This window comes from Ananas comosus, linkage group 1 (assembly GCF_001540865.1).
Source record: "Ananas comosus cultivar F153 linkage group 1, ASM154086v1, whole genome shotgun sequence".
Lineage (NCBI taxonomy): Eukaryota > Viridiplantae > Streptophyta > Magnoliopsida > Poales > Bromeliaceae > Ananas > Ananas comosus.
In genome coordinates, this window is record NC_033621.1 from 15,408,721 (window position 1) to 15,424,327 (window position 15,607).

At 41.1% G+C, this 15,607-nt stretch overlaps 1 protein-coding gene and 1 pseudogene across 1 annotated transcript; both read right to left on the bottom strand.

Moving 5' to 3' along the window:
- LOC109707768 lies at nt 356-1,729 on the bottom strand (annotated as a pseudogene).
- On the bottom strand, nt 1,013-3,701 carry LOC109707760 (pentatricopeptide repeat-containing protein At4g21065-like). Its single transcript, XM_020229294.1, has 2 exons — nt 1,796-3,701; nt 1,013-1,100 (listed from the first exon to the last, which is right to left on the bottom strand). The coding sequence occupies exon 1, from the start codon at nt 3,689-3,691 to the stop codon at nt 1,814-1,816; it is 1,878 nt and encodes a 625-aa protein (XP_020084883.1). The 5' UTR covers nt 3,692-3,701; the 3' UTR covers nt 1,013-1,100; nt 1,796-1,813.

Consider the following 15,607-nt stretch of genomic DNA (forward strand, 5'->3'; position numbering starts at 1 on the left):
TAAGTTTTTTATTCATATTTTCAATAATTCGGCAATAATTCGCGAATTATTCGGCTGGCCCAAAAATTCACGAATAATTCTCTTTCTTTCGGAAAAATTCGTAAACGGACCGTTTAATTCAGATTTTCAATAAATCGTGAATAATTCACAAATAATTCGCGAATTTACTAACTAGGGTACCAACCACCAAGCCTTTTGTGACTTGCTCTAGGGACGGTCGGTATGTTGGTCAAATTGTTACAACATTCTGATCCATAGGCGTAATTAATCAACAGTCAAAGATTATTTGTTCTTAAAAATTATTTTTTATTAACTCTGATACAATTTTGACAGCCCTAAATTTCACACAAAAACAAAAAAAAAAGATAACTTTATTGAAAGAGACAATTCTGGTAGCAAACAAGAAATTGCACTTTATGAATACACGTCCAAATGTAGTTATCACAACACGCTAATGCTATTTTATTTTGAAACTTAAACATAGGAAATAATTCCCTATGTGTAGTCCACACTCATACTATATATTATGCACTTAATAATCCCAAACTCAGCACTTGTTTGCCGCAAGCCCGTCCTTCAACTTCTGAATTGTATCAACATCCGTTTTGAAAGACTTGGCAAGGATTCCATCGTCAATATTACTTGTAAAAACACTTCCAGGAACTGAAACAAGCCCCGCACTCGCACTTCCGAAAGCAGAATATGCGACAGCCGGCTTCGGCCCAGTGCAGTACTGAAAGTGAACAAGCCCTTTCGGGAACACAAACATATCACCTGGTTGCATTTTCTGAGTGTACAGCTTATCTGTAGTATCAACGAATCCGACTTCAAGATAACCCTCAACAAGGAATAAGAGCTCCGCAGACCGTGGGTGAGTGTGCAGTGGGTTCACACTCCCAGGCGGGTACATTAAGACAGCAAAAGAGACACTCTGGCCATTTAGGGCAGGGAATTCTGCCATTGTCACCTTGGAGACAGTGAAGTTTGTCGGTGGGGGCAACGTGAGTAAGGGACGAAGTCCAGTGAAGGTGAAGAAGGTGCCGCTCACGAGTTGTTAAAGTTTGGCGGGATAATGAAGTCTGAGATGATGTCGGGATCCCCTGCTAGGACAAGAACATGAGAAGCTGACAGTGAGAGAAGTATAACGAGCAAGGCATGAGAGAAATTGTTAAATCCCATCTTCTATAACTATAAAGTGTTTCTAGAACGATTAGGTTGTTGGTGATTGATTTTTTGCCTGTTCTAAGCATTGCAATAATGTTGTGTATTTATAGGTAATTTTTGGCTCGCAATCCTGTTTGTTGTCTCACTATGTTATTGATATGGCTGTCAGATGGAGGAAATAACAATAGCAGTTTGCTCGTTCTTTAGATTCATGTAGAGTGATAACTAACCCAAAATGGCAACAACTAGGAGGCTTGGCAAACAAGAACAAGAGAATCAGATACTTTGGCATCTTCGGAATTTCCAAAGCCAAATATAGTCCATGAAGTGTGACCCAGATTTCAATATTAGCAATATAGTCCATGAAGTATTACCCAGATTTTAATTTTGTCATAAAATTTCACCTTCAAAAAAGCAAAGTTTGGTGATGTGCTAACGTGGAACCTTTTTCAGATGATTGACTAATAGGACTTGAATGTTGAGCATACTTCAGGGACCGATTTGTTACAACTGAAACTATGAGGATACACTTGAATCTAAGGACAAACTTAAGCGATTAAAACTGTAACTAACCCCAAAAATGTCATCTGGATTCATATGGCAACACAGATAGGAGAGGACTGCAAAAGACCTTAGCAAATCCCATTTGTCACCAATAGTCTCGACAAGAGCAAGAACCATCTTTAAAGTGATGAAACCTATTTGCATCTCGGACAACAATCTCCCTATGCATGATTGCCGAAACCATCTTAGTAAATGTGTGGCAATCACCGCAAACTCGAAGATTCTTAGTTATTCGTATCGTACTCCCCTCTGTTGTAGCAATCAAACCGAATGCGATCGCCAGCTTCTCACTGTGAGAGTATAAGAACTCTGCTTTAAGTTCCTCATCCACATCATGAAGCACAAAATTCGTATCAGGAAGGTATCCAGCCAATTCTAACTTCTCTCTAAGAGTCTTTAACATTTCGTATATCTCCTTCGATTGTGGGTGGGTTTTATCACCAACTTTGAATTTATAATTTTTATTATTGATCTCAATCACCGTCCATCCTGGAATTTTCTTCAATGTTCTATCATTCATCTGCTCCCTCACATTGGCGACATCTACCCATCTGCCTGCATTGGCATATATATTTGAAAGCAAAACATAATACCCCGGATTTCTCGGGCCAAGCTGAAGAAGGTTTTGGGCAGCTTTTTCTGCTAATTCTATATTCCCATGGATCCTACAAGCACCCAGTAATGCACCCCAAATTCCTTCGTCTTTCTCGACTTCCATTTGGTGGGTCAATTCCAATGCCTCATCAAGTTTACCAGCTCGGCCAAGAAGATCGAGCATGCAAGTGTAGTGTTTGACATCAGGTTGGATCAAATAATCCCTCTTCATCATATGAAAATATTTCCGGCCCTCATCGACTAACCCTGCATGACTGCAAGCTGATAATAAGGATACAAAGGTAATTTCGTTAGGCTGAACCCTAGATTGCAACATCTTAGTGAACAGCTCAAGAGCCTCCTTGCCACGGCCGTGAATTCCATATGCTGATATCATTGAGCTCCATGTGATGACATTTCTCTCACGCATTTCATCGAATATTTCACGGGCATCATCGACACTTCCGCACTTCGCATACATATCAATCATCGCTGTACCCAAGAACACATTCAATGAAAATTTCATTCTTGATATATAATCACGGATTAACCTCGCCTTATGCATAGCGCCCAGCTTCGCACATGCGAACACAGCCGCGACCATGGTGACCTTATCGGGTACAATTCCTTCCTCCTCCATCTTATCAAACAAGATCAACGACTCTTCGGGATTCCCACACTCCGCATACCCAGCAATCATGACCGTCCAAGCCACCATGTCCCTCAGCGGCATTCTATCAAACACCTTCCGAGCATCTTCAATGCACCCACACTTCGCATACATGTCGACTACCGCCGCAGATACGAACACATCGGAATGAAGCCCGGACTTGTAAACAAGATGGTGGATTTCCATGCCCCACCGAATCGAATTCAAATCCCGACATGCCCGCAAAGCAAAGGGCAGAGTGAAGTTGTCGATCCGAGAGCCGGATCGGAGAAACTCCTTGAAAATCCCCAAACAGCTACCGAGATCTCCGATCTTCGCAAACCCACCGATCATCACGCTCCACGACACATTGTCTCGCTCGGCCATGCGGGAGAAGAGCGCGTGGGCGTCGGATACAGCTTTGTGCTGGGCATATATGTAAACCAATTTGTTCGCGACGCCGAGGTTTTCGATCATGGCGGCGGAGACCGCCAAGGCGTGGACTTGTTCGACATGTGCGACGGTGCGACATTGCACGAGGGCGGAGACGAAGGATCGCGGATCGAGAGAGATGGGGAAGAAGCGGGTTTCTAGGGTTTGGGGTGGGGGAGGTGGAATTGTAGATGAAGGAGCTGATGAGTAGTAGGAGAAACGGAGGGCCTTTCGAGGTTTGAGGAAGCGGAGGGAGAGTGCCGAGAAATTGCATTTATTTTCAAACATGAGAATAGAATATAAGTCGTCGGGAGTTGAGAAAAAGCCTTACGTTATATTTATAGGTTAAAAATTACATCAAAATCACACGAAATTTCGCTCATTTTAAAGATAGCCAACTAAACTTCAAAAAGTTAATTTAATGTATGCTGCTTAGACTTTCCATCTTTGGCAATTAATTAATCATCTTGAGTCATATTTCATCATTTCAAGCCACTAACGGTAGCCAAATCTTTAGGCCATATTTAAAAGTCAGAATTTCAGTAAAAAAATATTCAAGCATGATAGTAAAAAAAAATATTTAATTATATATATATATATATATATATATATATATATATATATATATATATATATTGATAGGTTTTGATATTTATGATTTAGTAGAATAATATATTTTAACTATATAATTTGTTTATTCTAGAAAATGATCAATTTGAAGGTCGGATACAATTTTCAATTCTAAATATTTGATCACTTTCAATATCTAATAATATATAAATTTGTCAAATAAATCATGAAAATATATCAAATAAGAGATAATAGGGCTAAAATTCTTAATCTAATTATAGTATTTTGGGTGATGAATAGGTTCAAAAGGTTAAGAAAGTTTAAGAGTACTAGGATGGAAGCTAGATAGTTGGTATTTTTTTATTATGGCCTAAAGCTAGATGGTTGGTAAAATATCTAAATGGAATACCATAATTGGCTTTTAAGTTACTTTTGTTTAAAATAAAATGAATTATCTCATAGATTAATTTATCTATTATATACCAAATCATGAAGGTCAAAACCTTTGGAAGAAAAAAATTAAACTACCAATTATTTTACTGAATAATAATAATTTATTGCAGGATTAATTTCATACCCAGCCTTCCTGCAATCTTGAATTACATTGATTTTCATACCCAGCCTTCCTGCAATCTTGAATTACATTGATACCCATTTAAAAGCATCAATATCGAAAAAAGCCTGTTGGAGCCGAAAATCTCCGATCCTTGACCAGGTCAAAGGTCCTCCTCAAGGAGCGTGTCGGGATGGAAGCGGCTCTTGATACTGACTCTTGAAGTTTGCACCCTTCAATCGATCAAGCGATTCGGCTGATGAGGGATCCGATCAGCCGGGTTCGAAACTCTACACTAAATTCGGTTCGGCTAGATGAGCCGAATGTACGGGCAAAGCAAGAACTGAAGTCGGCCGAGGAACCAAATGACTATAGAACAAAGGAATGGATCGGCTTGAAAAGCCGAATGCCTTTATATTCACTAATAAGAAGTGCAGGGTTCAAGTGTGCCGGATGACATGCAGACTCGGTTGATCTACTTAAAACTACTCCTAGGAAGAATAGTAAATGTGGGAAAGAGAAATTACAAGTAGACTACTCCTAAAAAATACAAAAAATTGCGAGGAATTAAGGGTGGTCTTTTGTTCACAGGGGAAAGACCTCTTTTTAGGGCGTTATTGATCTATTTATAGATCGCCCGTTGATCAGTTATTGCTTTTACACGATCGGCTACTATCTCCTAATATTTTGGATCACCTCCAGCCGATCGAAACCGCTTGCAACTGCTTGCGGTTACTGTAACTTCTCTCAAGTCGTGCAGTTTAATATTTTTCCGGCGCTCCTAGTGTACTACAAATCAATACAACTAAATGGAGTACCGGTGTACTATATGTTCGCACCTTATTGGCTCAACAATTGCCCCCTCGGCAGCTTTCGAAGTAACGCTTCGGTAGCTGGTGTAATTCGAGGCGCGATCACTCCTCAATCTCTCGGTACGGTTTCGCCTCAACTGTCCACTTTTTCTACTACCGAAAATCCTGCCATCGCTTCAATAACAAGCACGATCCGAGGCGTGGTTCTCGATCCAATCAAATTCAAATTCTCTGTACGAGTGACTGACGTAATCCGAGGCGTGATCCTCTGTACGGTTCAATCTTGGCCTTCCATTTCTTTTCTACCGCTCCGATCTCGCCCTCTATTTTTGTCACTTCTGCGGCATTAATTAGGTCATCTTAATTACCGCCGTCTATTCATCATTATAGCCGACCTCGAAACTTGCTTCGATGCGACGATTCGACGGCCTTTTCTTCTTCACCAAGCTTCGCATTCCTTTTGTCATTTCTGTTCCTTTTTGTTTCTTCCTTGTTTTCTCCGACGAAACCCCTCCTTCGCTTATCTTTACTTCTTCTCCGTCTTCTCCGATTTCTTTTAATCTCCATCTTTGTTCCCGGCTTCTTTTCTCTTCGAGTAATGGCGTCGCTTCCGCCTTTATCTACTCGTCCTTCACTGGACTATACCTTGCTCAAATAGTATCTTGAGACAGACCCTACTAGATTAATCCTGAGTCCCTCCTTTACTGAAGACCCGCCTGCTGATGACTTCCCTTATTCTAGCGACGGTCTTCTATTAGTGACCAAATCCATACATCTCCATTCCTGGTACCCTTCGGCTTCAACAGGAAAAAGTCTTCGAACTTGGCCTAGTGTTTTGGACGCTTACTTGGCTTGGTTAGACCGGGTGGAAGCTGCTTATGGTGATTTCTTGCGAGAAGTTGGGATTTATGAAACCATTCGGCTATCTCGGAAACCTCCTGTAGCCGACAATCTTCTTTTGGCTTCTGCTCTCTTTTTCGAGTCCCCTGTTTCTAATGTTTTTCTTTTTAAAGAAGGACCTCTTACTCTGACTCTCTTGGACGTAGCTGCCATTCTTGGTCTAAGGCCACATGGTGTTACCCTCTCTATGGCCTACAATTCTAATGGCGTATCCAACTTTGAGACTCACCTTGACCTCTCTGACCTTGCTTATTCCAAGTTTCTTCGTAAATTCGCAGGGGAATCCCCTGCTCCTGTTACCAGGAAGGAACACACAGCGTTCCTTTTATACTGGTTATGTCATAATCTCTTCTATACTTGTTTGCAGAAGATTAATCGGGACTTCGTCCCAATCGCCGTTGGTTTGACTAACGGCGACAAGCTAGCTCTCGGGCCTTATTTTCTTGCCTTTGTTTATAGAAATTTTTTTGATTCTATCAAACTACTACCCTCTGGAAACAGTGTAACAATCAGTTCAGGTTGTGGTGCTTTCTGATTTTTGCAGATATTTTTACAGATTTACTTCCCTAACTTGTGCCGAACTCCTTTAGATAAGGATTCGGCTGCTCATTTTGATTCTTACGGGCTGGCTCTTGGCTGTCCTCCGCCGCTAACATTAGGCCGCCCTTCTGATTTTCTTTTTTATTTTAAAATGTTTTATGAATCTCGTCATCACTTCTCTATCCATTGGTTTCCATTTGCTGACCGTGTCACCGACCCGTCTTGGTTCCTAGCAAGATACGAAGCTCTTCAAGGCGAACTTGCTTCTTCTCGCGCTGGTGAGTAGCAGGTGTTTGGTATTAATTTTTGGCGGCAAGGGATTTGCATGTCGGTATGAAATCGCGCTCGAAACTGTTGCTTAGCACTGAGGTTTATTCTCCTTAATTCGTGGTGCGTCAATTTGGGTTCACTCAAGCAATCCCTGCTCCAGCCAAGTTCTTCTCGGCCAATACTGCCGTTAACCGACCCCCTACTAAGAGTATAGCCGATGCTGATCGGATCTCGGCTATGGAGAATCGCCTTCGGCGGTTCTTCAAATTAGTAAGCTTCAGGCTGAATTACATAGGGGTTGTAGGTTTTCGTTATACTGTCACCTGGCATCACTTTGCCGATCGTATTTTCAATCGATCAGTAGTACAGGCGTTCCGCCAAACTATTCTCCCGCTTGGTACACCTCTTTGCTCATAGTCATTTTTCTTTCATTTTAAAATCTATTAATTCTTTGCTGACTTATCTCTCAGATACAGCAGTACATATCCCAATTGATCCCACTGCTTCATTTCTGCCAAAAGAAGAACTAGAAGAAATTTCTGAAATCCCACATCATTCTTCTGTAATACACTCTGCTTTTCTTTGGACTTTTCTTTTCTCATTATGCCCAATGCTTATTTTGCCTTTATCCGCAGTCAATTCCAGTTTCTCCATCGGCCCCTGCTTTAGAGAAAAAGTCGATTGAAACCACACAATCCACCCTTCCGCCGCCTCTAAAGCGGCGTAAGTCGGTTGTCAAGAGACCACATTCATATTCCCAACAAACCGAAGGCGCTTCTTCAGCTGACGTTTTAAAGAAAGGGGCCGAAGATGTACCTTCGGTTGCAATTCCAGAAAGAAGAACCGAAGAAACACCTTCGACTGATGTTCCAAAAGAAAGAACCGAAGAATCTTCTTCGGCTGTTGAACAAAGCTCTGTTTCGAACGAGCCGATTGAGATTGAGGTAAACCAATTTAGTTATCCGTACTCAATCCTTTTGTTTCTTCATTTATTTATTCTTTTCTCCTAATAAAACAGTCCTCTCCTGAAAGAGTCCATTTTGCTCCTTCTTTGAAGACGCAGATGGATAGACAACTCCGCCGTGAAGCTCGCCTAAAAAAGAAGCAGGAAGCAGAGAAGAAGAGGGCAACTCAAGAAAAGAACCAAGAGTTGCCAACAAGAGGTGCAGTATCACCTCTTTCAATTCCAATGCCAACAACAGAAGGAGAAAATGCAAACGCACCTTTGGAAGAAAGCGCTAAAAGCGCACAAACAGAGCCGGACTTGACTCCTGAAGCTTCATCGGCTATTCCAGAAGACCCCCTGTCTGCAACTCTCCACTCTCTTCTTGTTTCGAGCCCAAATTCTAATAAGGGAGATGATTCATCAACCATTATCATATTATCAGACACTCAACATAAATTTAATAAGTGTCTCAAATTATATAGTAATGGTCTCCCTTCTTTGGCTCAGAATCCAGAGCAATTTGATCTGTTATACGCTCTCTTGCTTGACTTATCCGGTTAACCCGATATTTCTTCTGCTCGCAAATGCTTTGTGGAAATCTTATCATCTCAACTTTCTTCTTTTTTGTCTCGGCAACAATCTTTAAGTGCCGAGCTTTTATCCCTTGATCAACATTTTCACCAAGTTGATCATTCTAAGAAAACTATGCCTGAGGTAGCGGCTCCTATTATTGAAGTAAGCCGTGAAGACCAAACTTTAGCAGGTCAGGAGTTGGCTTTGCAGCAGCGAATTTCAACTCTCAAGAAAGAATTTGCTGCAGCCGAATCAACTCTAGCTCGTACCTCTGAGTGTCGGCTCCTCCTACAGGATCAGTTGAAGACGAAGCAAGATGAATGGGTAAAGCTTCAAGACAAGCTTATCCAACTTTACAAAATGAATCCTTTAATAAAGTGTAGGAGAAAAGCAGCCGAGACTGTCCAAGCTAACTTGATAGCCGAATGGAACCAACTCAAGGATTTGCTATCTTGATTCGGCTTGTAATCCTTTAACTCTGACTTTGATTATTCTCCCACATGGATGGGTAGTACTTTTCAAATATTTTCCATTAATTAGTTTTTTGTTTTCTGACCCATCTACGTTTTTTAGATAATATGCATTGCCCCTTGTAACTCTACTAATTTGAAATGGTCCTTCCCATCCTGGAGACCATTTTCCATATACTCGGTCTTTTTGACCGATTGGTAATATCAACCTGAGAACCAAGTCTCCAACTGCAAAAGTTTTAGCTTCAACTTTTGTATTGTATGCATTGCGTACTCGGCTCTGATGAGCTTGTAAATGATTCAATGCTATCAACCGAGTTTCATGTACTTCTTCCATTTCTTTTTTCATCAAATCGTTATATTCATCAGCCGACAGTTCCTTTTGTTTTTCCACTTTTAAAGAAGGAACTGTTATTTCGGCTGGTAACACGGCCTCATGGCCATATACTAGCTGTAATGGAGTCATTCCTGTTGACGTTTTTACTGAAGTTTGCCATGCCCATAATAATTCAGAAAGTTTTTCATTTCATTTCCTTGGATACTTTTCGATATGTCGCTTCATAAGATTTATAATCACCTTATTTGCTGCCTCAGCCTGTCTATTTGCTTGAGCATAATAAGGAGACGGATGAAGTAACATTATCTTCCGAGACTCGATGAACCGAACGAACTGTCCTCCTGTGAACATTATTCCTTGATCGGTTGTAATTGTCTCGGGAATCCCGAAACGATGAATTATGTAATCTTCGACAAATCAATGATCTCTTTTTGAGTGACCAACCGAGCGGGTTTTACTTCTACCCACTTAGTAAAATAGTCGACAGCCACTATTAAAAATTTATGACCAGCCGAAGAGTTCGGCTGAATTTCTCCAATCAAATTCATGGCTCAACCTCGAAAAGGCCAATGTTTAATTATAGCATACATCTCAGAAGCAGGAACTCTCTGTACCGATCTATGAAATTGACAATCTTGGCAACCCTTAGCATATTCTATACAATCTTGATGCTTAGTCGGCCAATAATATCCTAAGTGCCGAATTGTCCGTCTTAATCTTTTTCCTGCTAAATGGGCTCTACATAAACCCTCATGTGTTTCTCCCATCACCAATATAGCTTCTTCAGGCCCTAAATATTTTAATAATATTTCTTCGGCTGTTCTCTTGTAGAGTTGTCCATCTAATAGACAGTAGCCGAGTGCTCTTCTTCGAATATTATAGTCGACCTTTTTGTTGGGGTCTTCTAAGTATTCGATTATGGATTTTCTCCAATCATCTTTCACCTCTATGGAAGCAATAATCGGTTCTCGGACATGAACCGAAGGCAGTAGTCTTTTTTCTATTTCTATTAAACCTCGTTTCGGCTCTCTATACCCTGAAGCCGATTGGGGTAATTCATTTGCTTCCTTATTTTTCTCTCTCGTCAAATGCTCAATTCAACTTCTCCGAAGCTGCAAAGCAATTCCACTATTTTTCTTAAATAATTTTGTAAATTCTGATTTTCGCATCGGTATTCTCCACTAACTTGTTTGATCACCAATTGTGAATCACTGATGACCTTGAGTAACTTAACTTTTAATTCTTGTAAAATTTCAAGTCCAGTTATTAAACCCTCATATTCGGCTTAATTGTTAGAACAGCCGAAATCTAATTCAAAAGTAAACCGACAGCTATACCCCTCAGGAGACTGTACAACTATTCCAGCTCCTGCTGACTCGGCTATTCTTGAACCGTCAAAGTAAAGTATCCAAGGTTGACAACAGACTAAATTTTGTTTCGGCTCTTTAATTTCAACACATGGATGATAAGCCAAAAAGTCGGCTATCGCTTGTCCTTTAACAACTTTTGCCGGAACTTACTTGAGAGAGAATTCGGATAGTGCTAACATCCACCTTCCAATTCGTCCTCTCAATACTGGCTTAGATAATATATATTTTACCAGATCGGTTTTACATACTACCGATACTTCTGTTGGTAAAATATAATATCTTAATTTTGTACAAGAGTAGTATAAGGCCAAACATAACTTTTCGATAGCCGAATATTTTTTTTCGGTATCTAATAACCGTCGGTTTAGATAATAAATGGCATGTTCATCTTTTTCTTCATTTTCTTGGGCTAACAAACATCCCAAATTTTCCTCCGCAGCTGAAATGTATAGTTTCATCGGCTGTCCTTATTTAGGAGGCATAAGCACTGGAGGATTTGTTAAATATTTCTTTATATTTTTCAAATGCTCCTTGTTGTTCTTCTGTCCAAACAAATTCTTCTTTACTTTTTAGCCGAAGTAACGGAGTGAAAACCCCTATTCTATCGGCCAGATTTGATATAAATCGCCGCAAGTAATTGATTTTCCCCAATAAGCTTTGCAACTCCTTTTTGCTTTTTGGTGGCGGCAATTCTGATATAGCTTTCGCCTTATTTTTATTAATTTCAATCCCCTTTTTATGTACCAAGAATTTTAAGAAATTTTCTGCTGAGACTCCAAAGGCACATTTTAAAGGATTCATCTTCAAATTATATCTCCTCATTCTTTCAAAGGCGAGCTTTAAATCGACCCAATGTTCAGCTTGTGATTTGGATTTTACAACTATATCATCGATGTAAACCTCCAACATTTTGCCGATCAAATCATGAAAAATAAAATTCATTGCTCTCTAATAAGTAGCTCCGGTATTTTTTAAGCCGAACGGCATAACTACCCACTCAAAGGTTCCAATAGACCCTGGGCACCTGAAAGGCGTTTTAGCTACATCCTCTTTAGCAATATAAATTTGATTGTAGCCAGCGTGTCCGTCCATAAAGGATAGGATCTCATTACCGGCAGCCGAATCTACTAACATATCGGCTATTGGTATTGGATATTCATCTTTAGGTGTAGCCAAGTTTAAGTTCCTAAAATTAATGCAAACTCTAAGTTTACCATTCTTTTTTCGCACTGGAACTATATTGGATACCCAATTGACATAACGGACCGCTCTAATAAATCCGGCCTTTAACAGATTTACGATTTTATTTTTAATTTGGAGTACAATACTCGGCTCAAACCTACGAGCCGGCTGTTTATAAGCTTTATACCTTTTTTTAATAGGTAGACTATGCTCTACAACTTCTCGGCTTAGTCCTGGCATTTCCTCATAACTCCAGGCAAAGCAGTCATTGTACTTCTTCAGCAATGCTTTCAGCTCCTCTTGTTGTTGAGTCGAAAGCTTGGCACAAATATAAGTCGGTTGTTTGTCTTCATCGGATCCTAAGTTTACCTCAATTAATGGATCCTGTGTTTCCAACTTCTTTCACCGACTTTGATTGGCAACTCTTCTAAGTTCAATTCAGTTGTTCGCCCTTTCATATCATGTGATATTTCACTATTGGCTATAACAGCCGATTTCACCATATTTTTCGAATCGGCTTTAACAGCCGATTTCACTGTATCATCATCGGCCGTCCCGGCCTTCTTGTTGCACACAACGTCATTGGCCAGCTGGGCCGAATTTATCACACAGCCGATCTTGTCGATCGGCTCTTCTTGCCGAAGCTCCTCTAAAGCTTCGGTTCCTGATTCCTCACGTTCCATTTTAGCCAATTTGGTGGCTCTTCGGTTGCCACCATAGCTCTTTCATCTCTAGAGAGAATCAGTTGAACTCCTTCTTCAGTAACTCTTACGAAATAGATTTGGTCTGGGTCAGCATCGGCCCAATTGATGTGGCCGATCTCTTCTAAGTTGACGTCAACCATTTAGGGCCGTCCTTCGGCCGGAATTTCTTCAACATTATCTCATATCCACTGGAATAATTTTTCGTGGAGTGTGGAAGGCACGCATTCGTTTGCGTGTATCCAATCGTATCCGAGTAATAGGTTGTAGTGGCTATCTGCATCAACTACAAAAAATACAGTTCGTAAAGTTTTCGAACCTACCGTAATCTCGGTCGTGAGCACCCCTCGAGCTTGTTGACCGCTTTCAGTGAAATCGATCGTGATCGTATTGGTGGGCTTCAATTCATCTTCGTCCTTGCCCAACTTCTTGAAGAACGAAGTGGGTATGACATTGACCATCGCTCCGCCGTCCACCATGACTCGACCGACTGGCCGACCTTCGATTAAAGCCCAGATAACAAAGGCCTCACGAACCTCATCTGTATGGCCGATGGTTTCTCAAAAACCACCGCATCGGCCGGTTTGGCATCCTCTAGTTGTAATTGGGCTATATTGAGCCCAACTTATTCCTCCATCTCCTCATACTCAGTATACTCTGCTTTAAAGGACCGCGGCAGAGTATAAACCATGTTGACATCGGCTGGTCCTTCATCAGCTGATTTTTCTTGAATCCTTTGTTTCTTTTCTTCGGACTCCTTAGCCGTCTCGGCCGAGGAATCGCTTTCCAACTGTACCTCCCTCTCCTTAGGAGGCCATCTCTCTCGTTTAATGATAGTCTCGAGGGAGGCTCTCTTGTCCTCTGACTCCCTCCTGGTCATCTTCTCCTCCAGTTCGGCCGAAATTGGCCGTTCAATCTTCGATTTTAACTAAGGGACAAGCGATGAGCCACCTGCCTTGTGGTCGTTTCGCATCGGGCAAAAAGAGTGTGGTGGCTCATTAGGCCGTCTCCACACATTCAGTCTTATCCCTTTCGCTTCGTCGTAATGTTGTCTCGCTTCGGCTTGCATCCTCTGCTGCCGACGCTTCTGTGTTTTAGTTAACATCGGTTCTTGCTATTTGGCCGATGGTTTGACCTCGACTTCGTGCCACTGATCTATCAGCACATTTGCTCATACCTTTACTGTTCTCAAATGATTTTTCAAAATCTCTTTCCTCTCCCAAGGTCTCGCCAGGGCCGAATGCCGAGCTCATTGACCAATCTTCGACCAAGTCTATGTCTCCCTCAGTCATTCATTCGAACTCCAGTTCTGGTCTCGGCCTGGCTTGACGCTGCCAGTACGGCCGATACCCAGGAAACCTTTGCTTTGAGCCGAATGGTTTTTCTAGATAACTCCATCGGCTATGACGTTCGTCTCGTCGGTTGTGGTAGTAGTCATGCAGAACTTTCTGCATCAATAAGTCTTTTTTGTGTTGAACCGAATCGACTTTCGGTTCCATCTCGTTGGAGGCTTCGTCTAAGCCATCCTCTTCTTGATCATCTTCTTCAGGAATGTCATCCTATTCCTCGGGGAATGCCATCAATTCATTCCATTCGTTGCCTCTCTTTTTGTCATTGACGATGGCTTCCCAATCTTTCTTTGTCATTTTGGCTTTACATCTTATGCAAAGCCGAAGATTTCTTTTGGCGTGTGCAATATTTTCTGTGGTCGCCTTGTCTGCTATCTTCTTTTCTTTTGATTTACCATGTTAACCTGTAATGGAAAAGATTTTTGTTAATTTCTAAGTTTCCATTTTCTTGGTCGGCTAAAATGAGTCGACCCTCGTCTATTTCTTCTTGGATCTACCTTTTTACAGTCGCTTTTCTTTTTCCTTTCGTATTCACCATGTTGACCTGTGATGGAAAAGGATTCTTATCAATTTTCATATTCTTATTTTCCTGGTCGGCAAATATGAGCCGACCCTCATTTATTTCTTTTTGAATCTGCCTCTTAAAGGCAGTGCATTCATTTATTTTATGGCTCCATGAGTGGTGCCATTTGCAATATCGCCTACGTTTTAATTCTTCTACAGGAGGTATTGTTTGACCCTCTTGCAATTGAATTCGACCATCTTTTAATAATCGATCAAAACTTAGATCGATCTTTGACACATCAAACGAATATGTGTATGCCGACACCCGTGCTTTCGCCTCGCTTGATTTAGCGGGCTTCAGCAAAGCACATTTATATGGCTGTCGGTTTTCACAATCTCAACTGCATATACTTCGGCTTCATCAGCCGAATCTTCAGCCTCTTCAAACGAATTCGGCTCCTCATGAGCCGAAGATTCTTCAAGAAACGAGATATTTTTCTCCTTCCCTTTGTTCCATTCTTTTTTCGACTCCATCTGAGCCGATCTTCATTGTTTCCCTTTCGGAATTTTTCGTATTGAGTAATCTGAACCCCCAAATCGAAAAGATTTGGAAAATACTTATCTTCGAAATAATCTTTAATTTTGAAATACAGGCCATTAAATGCCATTTTGACAAATTCTGACTCTGGCATTCTCACAAAACAGCGGCTCCTAGCCGTCTTAAACCTATTCAAATATTCTTCAACCGATTCGCCCGTTCTTTATTTGAATTTAGCCAAATCGGCAACCGATAATTCTGGCTCGATTCTATAAAATTGTTTATGAAAATTTTCTTCTAATTCGTCCCAATCTCGGACAGAATTAGCCGGCAAACTTGTATACCAAGTGAAAGCCGTTTTGGTCAGTGAGGTATTAAATAATCTTAATTTTAAAAAAGGATCTGCTGCGGCCTCTCGGCATTGTGCCGTGAACCGTGCAACATGTTCGACCGTGTTCTCAGTCTCATCTCCGGAAAACTTGTCAAATTTCGGCATTTTCCAATTCGCCGGTTATGGATGCTCTGCATCAATATTCGCAGGATATGGTAATCTGAACACAGGCCGCATTGCCGGCCTTGCGCCTACCCC

Coding starts and splice junctions, on each gene's coding strand:
- LOC109707760 (XM_020229294.1), bottom strand. CDS start 3,691: ATGTTTGAAAATAAATGCAATTTCTCGGCACTCTCCCTCCGCTTCCTC.